The sequence below is a fragment of the Anas acuta genome, chromosome 1, assembly GCF_963932015.1.
Source record: "Anas acuta chromosome 1, bAnaAcu1.1, whole genome shotgun sequence".
Taxonomy (NCBI): domain Eukaryota; kingdom Metazoa; phylum Chordata; class Aves; order Anseriformes; family Anatidae; genus Anas; species Anas acuta.
In genome coordinates, this window is record NC_088979.1 from 23,134,452 (window position 1) to 23,154,272 (window position 19,821).

At 38.7% G+C, this 19,821-nt stretch overlaps 1 protein-coding gene across 12 annotated transcripts in view; it reads left to right on the plus strand.

The window, feature by feature from the left end:
* FRY (FRY microtubule binding protein) overlaps nucleotides 1–19,821 on the plus strand; it is a 233,281-nt gene that overhangs the window by 100,648 nt on the left and 112,812 nt on the right. For all 12 annotated transcript variants that reach the window (XM_068672761.1, XM_068672771.1, XM_068672785.1 and 9 more), the window contains one exon: nucleotides 14,505–14,558. In XM_068672761.1, coding sequence (XP_068528862.1) covers nucleotides 14,505–14,558 — 54 coding nt within the window. The remainder of the gene's footprint in view (nucleotides 1–14,504; nucleotides 14,559–19,821) is intronic.

Sequence of the window (19,821 nt, forward strand, 5' to 3'; positions counted from 1 at the left end):
CACCTATTTTCCATATATGAAAAAACACTCAGCATTTGAAAAAAGAGCTACATTACAATGTCTTACACAGACAGTGAAAGAACCAACATTATTCATGAATTGTAAGGACTTTTTTAACATCTTAAAATATTTTTTTCTATAAAGCATGGTATTGACCTATAATAAGACTTATTTCATGTCTGGATAAAGTTAAGATTGTCTTGATTCTGATGACACCTGTCTAGCTTTATGTTTTGATTCAGATCCAGAAGCATTTGTTACTTGTTAAGGCTTTCCAGACTTTCTTCTGAAACATTAGGTAGATGCAAGATGAGAGAAATATTATGCATAATTTGGAAATAACACAAAAATGCTAATAGAAAGGAATATTTTGACAAAGATCCATTTTTTCTTCTTTCATGAGAAAATCATAAAAAGTTGAATAAAGAAATGGACACTCATGGCCCAGGCCCTTCAGGGGGAAAAAAAAGTGCCAGCAGCTATTTAGTATCATTCAGTCTTTGTGTGACACACAATGAAGATGTTTAAAATTTTAAGACAGAATGCATTGTGAAATTACATACAAGATCCAGAAAACAACAACATGACCAGACAACATGACTGAGAGCATAATTTCCTTGGGGCACCTCTGTTACTCATAAACACGTATCTCTGCATTTGCATGTAATATTTCAGGCACAGATATTAAACAATGACCCTGATGTATTCCCATTTCACATTGTGTTAAGATGATTTAGACTTGCTGTGTTTTGATACAGGTTGTTTTTTGTTTTGTTTTGTTTTGGTTTTGTCTCTTTGTGAAACTATGAATATCTGAATGTTGATCTTTATTCCAGGGATTGTTCAGTGAAGTTTTATTTAGCAAATTCATTGTAGAATCTAAAAATATGACAGAGGACTAGAATTTCACCTTCTTGTTGTCAACAGTTTTGGTGCATATTTCTAACAGGGGTCTAACTATGAGACACTAACAATAATTCAATGTCATATTCACATCTTATTAATATTAATAGGACTTATAAGCCATGACATGCTGCTATTTGAGAGTGACTGTGACAAATGTACAAGTAGGTTTTCGTAGACATTCAGTCAAAATGATCTTGAACTAATTAGGTTGTAATATATGAAATGACAGGGAAAATGGCAAAAATTATTCTAGAAAAGTGGCTAAGAAGTTCAGTTCACCCTTTTTGTGGGGTAGCTGTTGGATATCTTGCTACTTTGTTCCCACATTTCTACTCCTTCAACAAAAATTTTGACCAGGAGGTTCAAGAGATCTGCAAAACAAAGATTATAAACCGGTGATGCAGAGACACCCTTCGCCTTTTTTCACAATAGGTAGTCAATTGTGAATTCTTTGAAGATTCTGTTCTAATTAAACTCCAATGTACTTCAAAGAAAATCAAACCTGAAAAGTACTCTAGCACTGAGATATTTCTAGTCTGAATTCTCTAAGTCATTACAAGATATGACAGTTTAATTTTATAATGAGTGATGAATACTTAAGATATTTTTTAGAGAAGCTAAAATGATCGGTATATATAATTGCTTTTTCCTCCCTTTTATCATGAAGGCTATCTCAGATTCAAGTTCTTAAAGTTTCTACAGGATTAAATTAAAAACTTACTGATACATTTTTTTGCCTAAATTTTTGTTTCCATGCACAGGTTTTGCCTAATTATCCTTTCTGATTATCCTGCTAATTATCCTTTTCTGATTATTGTTGTCTCTAGAATTTTTCTCTCTCAGTTTCTTTGACCTGTTTGATATATCCATCTCATTCTTTTGTGATGTACACAAAACCCAACTGTAAATTACAGTTTTCTGACAACTATGGTGGAAAATCAAATTCGTTTGCTGCCAAGAGTAGCAGATGCTAGCAAGGCATAAAAGATGCCTGCTATTTTCTAGGGCAGCAGTGAAGGGCACTCCACCCAGTCCTTCCTGCAGCCCCATGAAATCTCGGCTGGGACAACAAGATTCCAGCAGCAGGGAAGGTACAGGGCAATGTCACCTATTCCTCCTGCTGCCTTGGCTGTCAGCAGAGTGTGATTTGACATTTTGGTAACTGGACCTGGCAGCGATCATCATAAAAAATGCACTCCCCAGTTAATATGTTTTCTAGGCATAAGTCTAATGTTAACTAACAAGTTAGAAATGAAACATTTTGTTATCAGATGTGAATTTTTACTTTATTGGGAGAATATTTAATTTGAAATTTCAGGGCAAATTTTTCACCTTTTTAGGGTGTCTGAAATAAAACAAACATTTCAGTAATTACTCTAAGTTCACAAGTATGTCACTAATTTTTAATGGTTAAACTACTATACCCAGATTGTCAAGTTATATTAGTCCAAGTTAAAGGTATCTGACAGCAGAATTAATTAAAAGGGATTTTCCAGTTTATACAATTAAATTCAAAGCAATGAAATGAAAGTCTTCTTGATAACCTTTAATAATCCCAATACTTTTCTGTAAATATTTTTTTATAACAAATATTAATCCTTATTTCTGTAGACCATTCTTCACAGCTGACTGCATTTGCATTTACATTTTTATCAGTTCATATTATAAATCTTTTTTGCATTGCTTCATTTACAAACACAATTCGATATTTTAGTGCCATAGTTTTTTTGCGAGCAGTGGTGACCTTATAATGAAGCAAAAATAAAGAAACCTAGGAAATATTTTTGCCGGTTCCAATGATAAAATGTGTTTACGTATCATAATGCTGTAAGAAAAAAAGAAACCAACAGAGAAAATAGTTTCCTTTTTAGGAGTGTTGATTATCACTTAGGGTAATAATTCATCCTGTGCATACTGATCAGGCTAATCTTTAAATACGGCTTTCAGCATTACTTACACACAGCTGTAGGCATTGATAAAACATAGTGAGCTACAGGCATTGACAGTGGTTAATGGTTAATTTAGCTGTTGGTAAACTTTCATTATGCTTTTCTCCTGCAAGCATCTTCTTTTACTGAGCTTGTCTAAATTCAGGAACTCTCTGTCTGATTACTGAACTGAAGAACAGAATTTATTTATTACAGGGTTAGGACTATCAACATATGCATGTATTCTGCCAAAAACCTTCTCCTTTTATTAGCTAGGTTTATCTGGCCTTTGGAAAAAAAAAATAATGAAGGCAGCACTGTGGTTGATGCAAGTGTATTTATTACTTCCGTTTCACTAGAAGCTCAAAGACATTAAAATATAGACCTATATCAAAACAGGGCTGGTGATAACAGTCAAGCAGGTGGTTAGAAAGACTTCAAAAGGGTAAGAAAAATGCAAGTAATTTTGGAAAGATATAAAAAGTTGGTTGGCTTTATGCAAAGGTTGACCAGCCAACATGTATAGTGTCATGGCTGTCTGATTAGCTTTAATCTAGGCTTAGCTGTCTCTAGGCATTGCAGAAGAAATATGCTAAGGACTGATTTTGCAGAAAATGAAGTAAAAGGTTTTAAAGTTTTTGAGGACGGGATGGTGATAACTAGTAAGACTTAAGTAGGCTATAATAATATCAAGCAAATTTGGCACGTAGCTCTAATGTAGAATTTTCTGTTTTACATGGACTAAAATTCCAGCTGCATCACATGAGGCATGACTCCTTTGTGCTCATTAATGATGAGACACATTAGCATTACGCATTTTTTACATTTGAAACCCTCATGAATAGTTTGGCCAACACAGATGTATGGGATCCATAGTACATAGGCAGGAGTTACTATCATGAACAAATAATTTTGTGGAAAAGAGGCAAGGCAAACTGCTTCTGGCCATTCACTCAGTATGCGTGTGCCTAGATAAATTGAAAAGAAGACAACTCTATATGAATAACCTTTTGCAGGTATATGTTGAAAATGCTGTTCTCTTTGCACTTCTAAGTATCCCCCTTAGGACCTTGTAAATGGTACTACAAACATGACAGATTCCTATTGTCATCCAGCCCTATTCACCTCTGTGTCATTGTGTGTCACTTTAGGATTCTGTCACTCATAATTAATTGAATTATCTTATTCCACTACAGTTTGTAGTACTCACAATTCTGTAAAACATACAAGGGAAGTCCACCCCAACCCTGACAAGTTCATAGTTCATAATACAATGTCATAATTGTGTATTTATCATAACTCTTTTTTCTACTGAATTCCCTATTTAGAATTTGTCTTAATAACTATTAGTGGATTCGTTGTTTTAGATCCAGTTGTGACAAATAATGCACAGGACATTAAGAGTAATTATCTATTCTTTCAATAATTGTCTGTGAAGAACTTAAGACAATTCTTTAGAAATTCTGCCTTACTTTATTGTATTGTGCTGACCTCTCTCCAGTTCATAATAAAGTCAAAGCGCCTACACATCATCTTACTTTAACTAGCCAACATATAGCCTGCATCCCTTTATTGCAAGGAGCACTAAGATCTGTTACGGTGGATTCATTAAGAGGCTTGTTGAACGGAGCAGATCTATGTCTGTCAGTCACCATCCTCAGGAGGATGCCCTATCTACTATTGCTCCCAGCAGCTGTCAGCTCAGCAGGGTTTCTTAGCTGCAGGTCATTGGCTGACTGTATCACAGGTCATTTTTTTTAGACTAACAGTTGGTCTCAGTATTTTATTCAATTTCCAGACATGTCAAAGTACTAAGTTTGTTGTTTTGTGTGGGTGGTCCCCTTGGGTTTGTTTCTCTTTACTCAGCCTTTCCAGCAGCTAACTTATGTTTCAAGAAATCCTCTCAGCATAACCATGGTCTCATCATCCCTCTTCCCTTCTTCACTGATTGAATTTTCTTGGAACTTCAGTGGCTTTTGAAGTACAGTATGGTCTTCCCAAACTCTCCTTTACACACTGAAGCTCTGCCAGTGATAATGAAGTGCAAGCTGAGCCAAATCAGCTTGCCCTTTCCTCCAGAAGAGAGAGGCACCTGAACCCAGGAGGTATTATCTATGAAACCAGCAGGTTCTTCCCATTTACCCAAAAGATGTAAAAGCAGAAAAGTATAGAGGAATGAAGCTATTATACTGAAGATAGGGATCATCTATAGCAAAGACAAAACCAATATCGTAAAGGGCTTTTTCTTACTCTTTCACTCATCACCTCAGGAAAAAATATGCCCCTCTATTTATCTTGATGCATATTGCAGGCTGAGACCTGTAGCAGAAGCCCAGCACTGAACAGTGTAGAGCAGTAGTCCTAGGGTCTTGAACCTCTGGACAGTTACCTCTCTGAAAGACCTGGAAAGGTTTGTATGATTGAAGCAGTGACCTCAGACGAGATATCGTCTCTGTAGTTTGGAAGGACATGCTGTAAAATTAAAACACAGGAATTGAGACAAAGCATGTGAAGGACAGCTGGGGAAAGAATTAGAGGAAGAGACAAATGTAGGGGTTAGTAAGTAATCAAGTGAGTTCAGGAGAATGGAGAGAGGGGTCAGATTCCAGCTGCCATATGAGACTGGGAGGAAAGTTCATATCATTTTAGCAAACAGGAAGGAAAAGGACACATTTTTGTATAGCCATTGGAATGTGCATTTGCAGTGATATACAGGTCCGTGAAAACACCCGTACATTTTAGAGCCAGGCAATATCAACAGGAGTTTTCTCTGAGTTTCCACAGCTGGGCACAAGGGCAAAGTAATGTTAGAGGCTTCAGATCTCTTTCCAACTGCAGACCTTTCCAGGATGCTCACTGTCCCTGGGCCTCGCTTGTGCACGGATATAGTTGGAGGATAGTCAGTGGTGCATGTGATGGTTCAGATCGCTAAGAGGATTTAATGTTGGAAGACAGAGATTCAATCCAAGGTCACTGGGGCTGTCACACTGTACCACGTGTTGGCTGATGCTTGCAATTATAGCAGAGAACCTGCCATATGCCCCTAAGCACGTTTTTGTATCATTTAAGGATATTGGTTATTGCCACTGTCCAGAAAGTGGTAGGTATATTACAGTCATCTCAGAACAGCCTTGTAGCTGGTCTGCTGCCCCTTGTCCCGTCACTACAGGTAAAAAGTCTTTCTCCTTATTGTAAGTCACCTTTGTACACTGAAAGGCTGCAGTAAGATGGCCCAGAGCTGTCTCATCTCTAGACTGAACAACCACAACACTCTCAACCTTCCTTCATAGCAGCGGTGCTCCAGCCCTCTTGTAATTTTTGTGGCCCTTCTGGACCTGCTCTATCTGGATTAGCTGTTAGGAGGATACTCTGGATGTCTGCATCCAGCCCAGCATTCTGCATGTTACTGTTTTACATTCTAGGAGAGGTCTAGTTCAAATCCAGTTTTCATTTCCAAGGCTCACAAATATAAGAAGGAGGCTTGCCCACTGCTTGGAACATAGAGATCACCCAATTCCCTGTATCTTTGCTCTCCTTGTTGGCAGTAGATGTGCCTGAAGGTGAGGACGGCACATTTGTGCTAATTAGAATGTGATGAGCTCAACAGAGAAGATGCACATCCACCATTCAGCATAGGGGGGAAAAAAAAACATACACACAAAGCTTCTCATATTTGTCTACAGTGTTCTTGCGTAGCAGAAATAACTTTGCTCATCATAAATCAGATGGGGTAAAACTCTTCACATATGGGTTAATTTCTCTGCTTAAGGAATAAAGATGTATCAAATGACTGGGTGCAAGCTCAGGGAAGAGCATCCTCTCACCTTCTTAGCCAGCTCTCAGAAGTAATGTCAAAGATAGAAGGGAGGGAACAGTACTGCTCAAGTTACATGCTTTTGACTGCAGTGACTTTGTCTTCTAGATCTATTTACTTTTCCACTGGATCTTTCAGTGTTTCTGTGTCACACGTCTGCTGTCCAACCAACCTCCATTTTATAAAAGTGATTATTATATACATCCATCTGATTTTTTAAAAATACATATATTGGCTGAGGAAGAGTGCCTAGCCACCTTGGTAAAGAGCTGAAACAGAACACTGAATAAAATTTTGTTGCAAAGGTCTTATAGTGGATCTGAAAGTCCAGATCTCTGTATTATGTTGTTCTTAGTGTGTGAAAAATAAGTTACTTACGAATTCCCATATCAAATGATTTTTCAGAGCATCACTTCCATTTTCCAGAACATCACGTTCAATTTTCAGAGCATCCAGTCCCAAGGGCTCAGAGGCAAAAGATCTCAGAGTCTCATTCTTCATTTCATGAGCCACTCTTGATTGAAGCCTTATAAAATATCTTTTTTTTTTTTGAGTATGTCTGCAGAAGGCCTTCTTCGTGGCTTCATGTTGACTGAACGGTGGAAATCTGCATTTATTTTGATAGCTTTTGAGAAATAATTACTGTATATCTGGCTTACCTTGAAGAAAATGCATCATACAGGGATTGGTGTCTTGCTGTAGTCAGGCTTTGAGATGTAATAGCTTCATGTTTTCCAGCTCCCCAACAGTTCACTACTGCTGCTTCCTATACCAGGCCTTTCTCATTTCATGACTATCATTTAGTTAGTTTAGCAAGGACTGAATGTTTTTCTGCTTGGTTGGTTGGTTTTTGTATATTCAAATCGTCAATCAAACATCAGTTAAGCTGATAACTGTTTTAGGAGTATAGATCACTGTGGTAGGTGGAGTAACTAAAATCAAAGAAAAACAAGGGAAAGTATTATGATATTAGCCCAGGTTTTACAACTTGCAGGTGTTCAGGTAGAGGATTTTGATGTGATCACGGGTTCACTAAGTTACAATTTTAAAAAAGCATTCCTCTTCACACAAAACTCTTAAAATAAGCAGGCAATAAAACTGTTTCTTGACTGTGCTAGAGGTTAGCTCAAATTTCAATGAAGTCATCATTTGCAGTCTTTTAAATTTTCCTAATAAAAATAGGTATGCATTTAAAGTATTTCTTTCAGAACTAGTCCATTGGTAGTCATCAGTGTATTGGGGCTCAAAATACCTTTTAAGAGGATACTTTTTCTTCCTATGTACAAGAAAGCATCTTACTTAGCAACAGAAAAATATTAGAGAAAATACAAATGCTGGCAGCAGTAGGTTAGTTTGGTTTTGTTGGTGGTTTTTGGGTTTGAGTGTGTTTTTTTTCAGTTACCTGAATGTACCTGTAACAGCACTTAACCTCTATTTAAAGTTAGTGACCCTTTATTATCAACACTGAGTTGAGGGCATGTCTGGGATATTTTTTACTGATCAGGTAAGAATGTCAGTGCTCTTGAGTTGTTTGAGCAAGATAAGTGAAAGGGAAAACCCCCCTTTTTTATTTTTTTAAAGTTCCATATTATTTGGGGAAAGTTACAGTGCTAGTAACTGAACTGAAGTTTCCTTACACGTTTTTGTCTTCAGCAGTGAGTAGGTAGTGGGCACAGCCTTTTCCATGTGAACAAAACAGAAGAGCTGTTACAAAGAAAAGAGCAGTTGCATGAAGAAATTACTCAGGCTGGCTTCATGACTAATTCTGAGCCTGTCTTCATGCACCTTTCATTATTTTTGTGTAATTTCTAAAAATAATTGTTTTTCACCTGACATTGCTAAAACAAAATTTTGAGGAGATATGTAATACTTTTGCATATATTAGTGGCAATAGCCGCTTGAAATACAGTTTTTCTCCATATGAAATACCAAGTATACTTAGCATTGCTTTTGTACTTAATCTTCAAAAGTTACATAAAATTCATCAGTGTTTTCTTTTACATTTTCAGCATCCATAATACAGTTTTATGCAGAGTTATGGTGTTTTCTTGACTGTATTACCATTCTTTTTTGATTAAGTTCGTGTTTAGAATTTGCTTTTGGTGTATGCCTAGGATTTCAAAGGTTGATAAAGGAAGTACCCCATAATGTTTATTTCACTGTCTGTGTATCACAATCACTGGCACAGCCTCTTACAAGAAGTATCTGGTAGGTAATTAATGCTGAGCAGAGCAACAAGGGAAATCAGAGATTCTGGTGTCATCCACTGAACTGGCAATTTGTATTTTTACGCACGATGACCTGCTGACGTGCAGAGAACCCTTGTGAAAACACAGGACACTAATTGTCTGTTTGGTGGGAGCTCCAGGTGGGTGACATTTGGGAGACTATCAGAGTAAACAGATTTTGAGTCAAAAAGCTTGCCTCTCTTAATTGCTTAGGTATAAATTAACTAGGCTCCTAGGGCCGGAGGGTTTTCCAAATAGTAAAAAGGTAAAATTAGAGATGAAATTCTTTCAAGTGAAATTTAGAGCTATTTTCAGTTCAACAGCTTAATTTAAGGGATCGTAGACTGCTCTATGCATTTTTGAGAGGGCAAAACAGGAGGAAAAGCCTCACATTCATCTGCGTGACATTGCTCAGAGGAGGCTCAGCAGTAAGCAGACGAGGGAGGAGGCAGGAGCACGCCACCAGAAACACGGGCAGGGACCAGACAAACAAAACTCCCCTTTAGAGGCAGCTGGCTGGGAGGTCAGCTCAGCCCTGTCACAGCTCTGTCCAGAGGGTAGGTGCTCCTCTGTGGGATGATGGTTTGCGTGTCCAGCCTGCAGAGGCAAGCTGACACCATGGCATTTTCCCCCTGTGTGATCCAGAGAATAGTTTACAAGCCACCTGAGCACGAGATTGACAGCGATATGTTTTCTGATCTTTGTATGTACAAAACAACCAATGGCAAAATGACAAATTTGGCGTGTTTGATCCGGCTCCGCTTGGAGCAGACCTTTGTCTATGAGATGCTGGCCACCGGCCTTTCTTGCCGAAAACAATATATGACAAGGATGCGCAGTTTCTGTCAAGGCTTTTGTGATCATTCATCATAAGCAGAAAACAATTATGCTTGGGTTGTGTTTTTTTTTCTTTGGTACTTAAGATAGTGCTTACATGTATGTTATATATATACTAGCTATAGTTGTGGGATGTGGTCTATGTCTACTCCATTTTACAACTAAAGGTCCAATCTTCTGCAGTTTCCTTTTGTTAACTCTTCCATCCCAGCAGAGTGGAGTATGGATGAGTTTTATCAGTCAGTAATGCAATACACAGTTATACTTCAGTAGGAATAATGTGCCTAATGGTTGCTGAGGTTAGAAATAACTTGAAGTGGCATTATAAGTCATTATAACACAGAGACATAGTAAAGGTTAATAGACACTACAACATCATTTTGTTTTCATGTTTCCCTGAACATTCAGTTCTGTGACAGGTGGCCCAGAAAAAGCTATTCCTGTGTAAATGTACCCAATTATATTTGTGTAGCATCCCTGAAAAAGCATTAATGTATGAACCATTACAAGTAGCTGACACCTGTGGAGAAATGTTTTAGTGTGACTGTGTGAATAGGGGGGTTGACTGACATGTTACTTTTTAGATTAATAAGAACTATTATATTTAATGTCTGCAAATATAATAAAATATAATTTGCCATTGCATATTCAACATATTCTGTTTTATTAGATTCTAATAATGTTGTAGCAATGAGGTAGAGAAAGAACCTCGTTTTTAGGTGAGTGTTTTGTTCTGCAAGCATTGTTGATGCAGAAAGTTCAGATACTATTTATTGAAAAAATATGTTTTCAAATATTAAAGGAAAAAAATGTCTTTGCTGATCTTTGCTTCTTATCTCTGATGCCCGTTCTTATCACGGGAGTTGCCAGTGTGAGCAAATACAGAGTGTACAATTGAAGGCAGCACATCAAACAAGAAATAAGGATGTTTAATTTAGTGATTAAAAGTGGGAATGTTGTTATTGAAACTCCATTCTTCTGATTTTTCTGATGTTTTTTATAGCCTGGAAAGCTATAGTTTCTTTCAGATTAATCAAAACTTTCTTTATTCATATTTTGTGGTTGTAGGCTTTGGCTCCAAATTCAGCCTACCTATTCATCCCAGATCTGGAAGACATTTCTGTAGGATGTATTACAGCTACTGAGACTCAGAGTCAACTCACCATATAAAAGGGCCTCTTTGCCATTTGTGAATTGGGTGGGCAAGAAAATAAATAAAAATAAAATAGTGCCTTGAGGCTGGAAAACATTTTCAGGATTTTTTAAAAACTTTTAAGTAAGTGCATCTCCAGGGTAAATAGAGTGCTGTGGAAACGTTTACTCATAGGCAATTTCACTTTATTAAGCTTCTTAACCATGTCTTTGCTGGCCTTGAAGCTTTGGTATAAAATGAAAATGTCTACCGTGAATTATAAAAGTATTTTACATAGTAACTGGAACAGAAGTGATGATGAAAACACTGCGTAAAATGAAGTGGTAGGATTTGTAAGGGGATTACAAGTTGTTTACAGCAGATGAGAAGAAGAGGCATACTGCATAGAAAAAAAAAAAGCTGTTTTCAAAGGACACTTGAAGCACCTGCACGTAGTTGAGGTAAGGCTGAGCAGGAAGGCTGTTCCAGATAGCAAGAAATACCCTTCCTGCCTGCTGGTATTGAATGCTAGGACAGTGGTGCTCGCGGCTTCGTGCGGTCAGCGCGGGGCCAGCTGGGTCCCCGAGCAGGGATGAGGAAGAGGCAGAGACAGCTGCAGCAGCAGCTGCCTGGCAAGAGCATGAAGAAAGGGGAAGGGACAAGAACAGCAGGATGGGATGAAGGGTAGAAAAAGCCTTACACCGGAGATGTTGGGAAGTTAGAGCAGCAGAACCATTCTTGGCTTCCTATTGGGTGTCCTTGCCCCATCTCCATCCCAGGGCTGCCTTCTGCTGCTACCAAGTCTGTTGCACAGCCTGGGAGCTGTTCCTTCGGGTGAATGTGCCACAGTTCAGGAAGCCTTGGTGTAGTGGCCTGTAGGAGAGCAAGAACTGAGTTATGTTGCCTTTCTTAAAAGGACAGTTCTTCACAAACTGAGAGGCACCACCCTGGGGAACTGAAGTATCTGTGATTTGCCTGTGCTTCAGGCAGCAGATGACTAGGACATTTTCAGGATTGCAGCTCCAGACGTAGCTTCCCAGGGCAGGTTTTGTATTTTTGAACTGTGGCCACCTTACAAACAAGCATGTAATGAGGAATCCCACACTTCATTTCTGCCTGAAACACTGAAAGTGTTTCTGCAGGATTTTAGATTCTGCTTTGCAAGCCAAGCATTGCAGCATCAGGCAGCGTAACACAGAGCTTCTGGATGCCAAAGTCTAGAAGCTATTGCAACAGGCATTAGGAAACTTCTCTGCAGTAACATAGGACTTCTGTAACAGAATCAGAAAACTAGAAATTGAGAAGGAAAAAAAGTTACAGTCTTCCCTAAACTGCAACAATTCTCCAGACATTGGTTGGTACAGGACCCATGAAAGCTTAAGAACATTTTTCCTTTTAAATAATCTGAACAATCATTTTGACAGATGATCTACTTTCCATTTCAGTGAGCAGTGGACAAAAGAAGTATTATCCACCCATGAGACAGACCTCAGTAGAGTAGCACTGAGTTACTTGATTGAGGGGGAGGACAGTGGACTGGTTTCATGTGTCTGTTACTGGGCTATGAGATTTGCCTGTCTGTTCATTACCAATAATCCATCATAGAGTTCTAATTACCAGGTGTTGTGCCATTAATGTAGCCTGAAGAAATTACTTTATACATTAGAGACAACAATGAAAGATATTGATGACTGTCCTGGATAAATCAGTGACTCAGTAGAAAAAATGTTGTTGATTTTTCTATTTGGTAAGTAGTCAGGGGATACTGCAGTCACCCTGCAGCCAGCCTCCTTGCCAGCTGGCATTAAGTGTATCAGCATAATTAATTTCAAAATCAGTCAGCAGACTACACTAGACAACATTTTCTCCAAAGAGCAACATTAAATAATAGAAATCTTTTGGACTGCCTCAAGTCTTTCCATTCCATTATCTGAGAAACTTTACAGTTTGCCTTGTTTTGCATCTCACATCCCCTGGCAGTGATGGTATTTCATAAAATGGTTGGTTGGGAGGGACCTCTCCTGCCCAAGCAGGGACACCCAGAGCAGGCTGCCCAGGCCCACGTCCAGGCGGCTTTTGGAGCTCCCCAAGGAGGAGACCCCACAGCCTCTCTGGGCAGCCTGTGCCAGGGCTCCGTCACCCGCCCAGCACAGCAGTGCTGCCTGGTGCTCAGAGGGAGCCTCCTGGGTGCCCGGCTGTGCCCATGGCCTCCTGTCCTGGCACTGGGCACCACTGAGCAGAGCCTGGCTCCGGCCTCTCTGCACCCTCCTCTCAGGGTTTTAGGGACACGGAGGAGATCCCCCTGAGCCTCCTCTTCTCCAGGCTGAGCAGCCCCAGCTCTCCCAGCCTCTGCTCACAGCAAAGATGCTCCAGCCCCTTCACCATCTTGGTGGCCCTCCATTGGACTCCCTCCAGTGTGCCCAGGCCTCCCTTGTACTGGAGGGCCCAGAGCTGAACTCAGCACTCCAGGTGTGGACTCAACAATGCTGAGTAGAGCAGAAAGATCACCTCTCTTTACCTGCTGGTCTAAAACAGCCAAGAGTATTGTTAATCTTCTTAGCAGCAAGGTCACAGTGCTGGTTCACATTCAACTCGGTGCCTACCAGGACTCCTAGGTCCTCTTCTGCAGAGGAATACCTTAACAGATGCTGATGAGTGTGATAATTTGCTTAAAGCTGAACAGAAAATCTCATGCTGAGCTGGTGGGAGAGCCTAAATCTTGTGGCTGTAGAAGAGGAAAAAGTCATGATTTACAGAAGAATGAGAATAAGGAGCTGGCACGTCTCAGACACCAGAAGCAGTATAATCAGTGCAGAACTGAGGGCAAGGGTGGATGTATTTTTCAAGACTGACATCTGCCTTCACGTATTGCTTATTTTCATTGTGGTTCAGGAGATTCATGTTTTGTATACTGTTGCATGTATCCAGAGTACCAAGCTATATATTTATACATGCCTCAGTAACGGAGCCTGCTTGGCAAAAATGCCATAAAGGTAACTGGGTGCTCACACACGGGGGCTGCTTCTGAGCTGTGCAGTTCTCTTTGACCTCCCCAGGTACTCTGAGAATGCATCCTGAAAATCTGCTTCCATTTCTGTTTCTGTCACTAATTAACAGATTAATTGTGAGACGAATTAAATCAATGCTTATGGGGCATTTGTTTATTTTTTTATGTAATATAGCCACTCTTTCCACAGTTATCATCATTTAAAATGAATCCTCTGGTATCTGATTGCTCTCAAATCACCTTTCTTTCAGTACATGCAGTGGTGTGGAATATGTGTGACCATCTTTGCATTGCCAAGCAGAAACAAGAAGGTTCATCCTGTACAGCTCCTTGGTTACATGCTAGAGAAAATGCTGGGTGCTTTTTATGATTTTGACATAATTTATAGTTGTCAGTCTGTGGTCACCAAGTCACTCAGGTGTAATAAATGGCTAATTAGTTCCTTTCTTTGAAAGTCACTAAAGACGCTTTGTTGGTATCAGCATAATGTGTGCCCAGGTCTTTTTTGCACATGAAACAATATCTCCGGCATGAAACAGATCACAAGGGAAATTATATGAGTAAAAATCTAACAGAAAAACAATAGTAGAATTGGTAGAATGTATTATAGTATTGATCTTAAGTAATACGTGTTTAATATATTTTATTTTAGGAAAAGCCACTGACCAAATCTCTGCAACGAGGAGAAGACCCCCAGTTTGATCAAGTAAGACACTTGAAATGATATTGTTTCCATTCCTCAGGCTATGATAATACTTGGAAAACAGCCTAGTGTCCTTATAATAATGTCAGAGCACACTACAAAAGCAAAATCTGTCAGTGTGCTTTAGCAGAACGAGTGCTTTGCTTAAACATTCTTGTTTTAAGTTAGGAGTATTTTCCATTTTTTCCAAACTCGGTATTTTTGCCATAGAACTTCTTGGTTTCCGCAGCATATTAGTCATGCGTTATTTCCTGGCTGTTTCCTCTGATGGAGGTTTTGAGGCAAACTTTCTATCTTTCTGAGATATCTGGTGTTTGAAACAGGCTCGTGGATCCCAGCCTTTAAAAAAAAAAAGCCAGAAAAATTCCTACATAAGTAACCTATTTTGAGATAAAGGTAGTTGTTGAAGAGTTGAAGTTGCATAAAGGTTGCCAAAACTCACTCACAGCAAAGAGGAGGGATAAACACAAGGTGTGTATAAAAAAGAAAGTTATTTGCTACTCCACCATTCCTGCCTCAGCTCCCACCACTGACCTTTGTGCTGTGGCCATTGCTGCCTGCACCACTGTACTGTCAGTGGTGCCAGAAATTTGGGCAGAAGGAAACTGAAGATGAAACATCAACAGCGTATCTCTGAAAGCAGCTGTGGCTAATGCTGTAAGCTGCAGGTACCACACCGATTAACTTAACTGTGGGAGAGGGGCTAGGTCTGGGTAGGATTTCAGAACCTGAAATGGATTTAACCACATTTATTGTGTCTTCTGGTACATTAGATAGATTGAGCCAGAAGCAGAGATGCTTTGTGAGACCCCACTGGCATCCACAAATGCTCACTTCGTAATTTTAGCTTGACAAAGTGATATTCTCTAGGTTGTTCTGTGGTTCCTTTTGGGGTGGCAGCCTGCTCAGAGGGCTATTCAGAACGGGAGGCAAAGAGCAGGACGGCTGCGTTGCAGACAGGAGCTCCCTGCCTCCTTTTGCTGACCGCAGCCCCTGGGGAAGCCAGCCACTGTAGCCTAAAGGAAGCTACTTTGTGAGTACCCCTAGCTGCCTAATGAATTTTTTTTTGTGGTATTATGACCTTAATTTCATATTTTTATTTTTCTTTCCCTTCCTGTGGGAAGAGTGTCACATATGAATGGGAAAGAAAAACAAATTAAGCCACCCATATGCAAACCTTGTGATACTGTTCCTGCAGCGTGTTAAACAAACACATAATGGGTGGCCTTGATTTGATTAAATATTCATGGTTAGGCAAATTGCGGCCCTTTACAAGGAAGAATTAGAAGAGTTACGCTTCTCCTAGTTGCTGGTAAATAGATAGAAAATTGAACAATTAATTCAAGATCAATTAGTTAGGATAGTGAATGCTTCCCTAAAGTGAAGCAATTGTGTACTTCCAATTGTAGCATGAATGCTGGAGCAGGGAGTAGGGGGAGAACCAACAAATACAGACAAAAAGTAAAGGCAGATTTTATTATATATAACATTTGTGTATTTTTCTGTGCATGTGCAGTCTAACCTATGTATAGAGAGATGGTAGAAAAATTACAGACCTGAGACTGCCTTAGACTTTCTGTTAGAAAACCTTCGTTTCAATTCCTTGAAATTTTCCAAACAAACCGTCCAGATTGACATTTTCAGGCTATCTCTCTGCCTCAGCCTGAGAGGTTGGCAATGCTTCAATTTTCAGGTTTCACGTTGTTTTCTTCTTGAACAACACAATCATTTTCAGTTGTCTGAGTGCTCCTGGGACTGATGTATGCCCATTGAGTGGAAGATGGAACCTGAAATGTTTCAGTCCAATGACTCCATTTCCAAGAACATGGGCCAAACTCGTCAAAAACATTTTAGTTTGGGTTAACTCTACTCTCATATTCATTCAAAAATTTGCAAGTCATAGGTTTGATAGAGTTCAGCTGGAGACATTAAGATAGAGCAAAGTGTTTTTCTTTAGTTGTCATATTTCACTCAGTTTATTAGGTCAATACATCTCGGTATTGTAAAGCTGTTTTGCATATGACAATGTCAGCATTATGAAATTGTCACAAACAGACAGATTTTTGCTGGTAGTAAAAATGAAGTTCTAGTCTATCCGTAAAACTAAACACTCAGGTTTTATTTGTTTAAATTAACTCAAATGTTTAAAAATTCTATGCAATGAAGTAAGACCAGGTTGATAATCCCTTGCTTCTGCCTTCCAGGTAAAGTATGGAAAGTTTTGGTATTTTCTCCGGGAACCATGTATAGTCATCTAGCAAACACAGGAAAGGCCATGCATGACATTCCTGCAATTTCTAATGCAGAAATGGAGGAGGAAAAGAGGGAGAATCCCCAACAACAAGCCTAATAACTTTCAAGTGGTGTCTAATAATTTTAATTTTCAATTTGAAATCATCAAAAATGACACACTGACAAAGGACCCTAATTTTCCCAGATCAGAGTTTAAAGTCTAAAGGCTTTAAACAAATTGTCTTTATTGAAATCAAATTAAACTGATAGGTGAAACTGAAGTGAACAGGTCACTAGTCACTTAAAATATCTGAACTGCATCTTCTAACTCTAAATTGAAAAGCAGCGAAAGTAAGGCATGACCTGATTTTAAAATTGTCTTTTTCAGGTTAGCTTCAGAGGTGGGAAAAAACAGCAAGAAAAAAAAAAAAAACTTGCAAAAATTTAGGATGAGCAGAATGGAGCTTTACCTACCCAGAGTAATTAGAGTGAAGTTTAATGCCGAAACCCCTGAACCACTTGAAATGTTCTTAGAGCATTGTTTATTCTCCCAAAACAGCTTTATCTCTGGCTCTTAGAGAACTAGACTTTTTTTCTGCTGTTCTCAAACACCATTTTAGGAATGTTATCTGCTGCTGGTGGTTATAGCTCCAGGGCCTAGGGACCTGACTGCGCACAGGCGTAGCTGATGGGGTGATTCTAGCTAGACAACACTGTTTCTTTCTATGTGGATGTAGTATCAGTGTCTCCTGGTAAGCAGACGGTATTGTCCTGTGGCTTCTGTCTGGCTGCCAGTTGCATCACCAACCTCTAACTCATAATAGGATCTTGAGCAATGTATGATGTAATCTTACTTATCCTGACTTGCAGAACATCTCACTGTTAGCCTCACAAGCTGAATTCCTTACACTGGATTGTATTTTCTCTTTTAAGTGTGCATCTGTGTAAATAAAATATATATTGGAAAATAAATAGTTCTTATATATGGTTTTAAATATCTTTACTGTATATTTAACAGCCTGTTTTAAAAGTTCTTCATTAGACTCCTCTACTTGCCTATTGGAAAAGAGTCTTAGTGCTCCAGCATTAGCATGCTCTGTGTCATCAATTACAGAAATGTTAATAAACATAGTACTACTGAACTATGACTTAAACTTCCTATTACAGGAAACCATAAAGTCGCAGTACATGAAAAGATCAAAAGCTGGGAAAAAAACATAATTATCCAACAGGCTTATCCTCACCCAAGGAGACATTTTTATGAGTCTTCTCTCAGCCCATACTAAAGTAGTTTCTGTTCTTACCATAGTACATAAATGTTCTGTGAATTGGCAATACTGGAAGCAGAAAAAAGGCACTGTGTATTCTTGGACCGACACGCAGACATTTTTCCATATAAAAATACAACATGAATATAATGTTTTGGCCCTACTCATGCACTTCCATGGAAGTGAAAATTTAACAGCAAGACTTAGTTCTCATGTGAAGCTGTCTACATGAAGTGCCTTTTGTGTGCGTTTCAGCACAAACTGCACAAAAGTTTGTGCTCATTTTAATGACAACTACTCAGTTCTTAGAGTTGCAGTAAGTTAGAGAATACAGGTTGGAAAGCAGAAAAAAATAATGTTTTATATGCTTTTAGGAGATGAAAATCAAAATAGATCAAGCTAAAAAAAAAGTAAAGTAAAAATGTAATGACAAAAAATGCAGAAACGCCAAAAATAAATAAGACACCAAGCAACATACTACTGATGGTGTTCCTTTTCCCTAACATCCTAAAAGTGATAATTACTCCCATCCACAATTATATTTATTAAATGTAGTAAGTGAATTATCATACTACCATCACTACAGTTAGACTGCAGTTAGCCCTCTCTGTGTTTTCGTTTTTACTGCATGTTATGCATTGTTCTTTTTCACCTGCAGAAGGACAGGTGATGGAGGAAATACAAGAAATGTTGTTGATGGGGTCATAGAACAACCTTCAGCTCCTGTTCAGAGATTTGGGTTGAAGTAGTGTGTAAAGAAATAAATCTGAAGGCAGAATTATAGGTAGCACATTCAGAACTGAACTTGTTGCACACTGGAAATTAATGGGCTTCCATGTAAATAGTTACACTGGAGTAAAATCATAGCAATTAATGTATAAGCAAGGTCGATGAAATTACCCATCTGCAAAATTATGCTATAAAATATACTCGTTACTCGCATAAATGGGTTCATAAATGAAAACCAGTGAGTCCAACTCATTAGTTATCACTAACAATTCCCAGAGGTATTTGGCTTTACAGTACTGCCCCCAAAAATCCTTAGAACAGAGATGTAAATGAAATAAAATCTACACAAACTCAACTGCACTACTTGCTTCTAGTGTTGCATTTTACAGATATTTCCATTAAAGAGTTTGTTTATTTAGAAATCTATCATTTGCAGGAAAAAATGCTTTGTCTCCAAGGTTCTAATAGGAATTCCAGCATGTAGCTGCTTTGATGGCAGCTTAGCGCACTTCATCTCTCCACCCTCACCTCCCAAGCCTGGTTATTTGGAATAGGAATTGTGTTAATTTCTTAATTTCGCGTATTGGATATGAAAACCCATTCTTACTGTGGCCCATTACTGTTTTGCAGTTGATTTCAAGGAACATGAATTTCATTGCAGCTTCTATTTTCCTCAAATCTGTATTGTTTCTAGTAAAGGGGTTTTGCTATAGACAAATATGAGGTGGTAAAAAAAATTTGATTGAAGGGAAAACCTTGTTGCATAACTATAGGTATCCTAAATAAAGCTAAGAAAACATCTATCAAATTCTGCTTTCAGTAGCATTGATAGAAAATATGAAACCTCTCTCCAAATGTCCATTATTTTGAGTCTACACAACAATTTGAAGACAGAATATGCAGACACCGTAATAATAATAGTTTTGCAAAAAATAAATCAACACTATGCAAAAATGAAGTACTGCATTTCTGCCTTACAAAAATAACAATCAAATGCACATTTAACATACACACTGACAAATATGGTCTATGAAAAT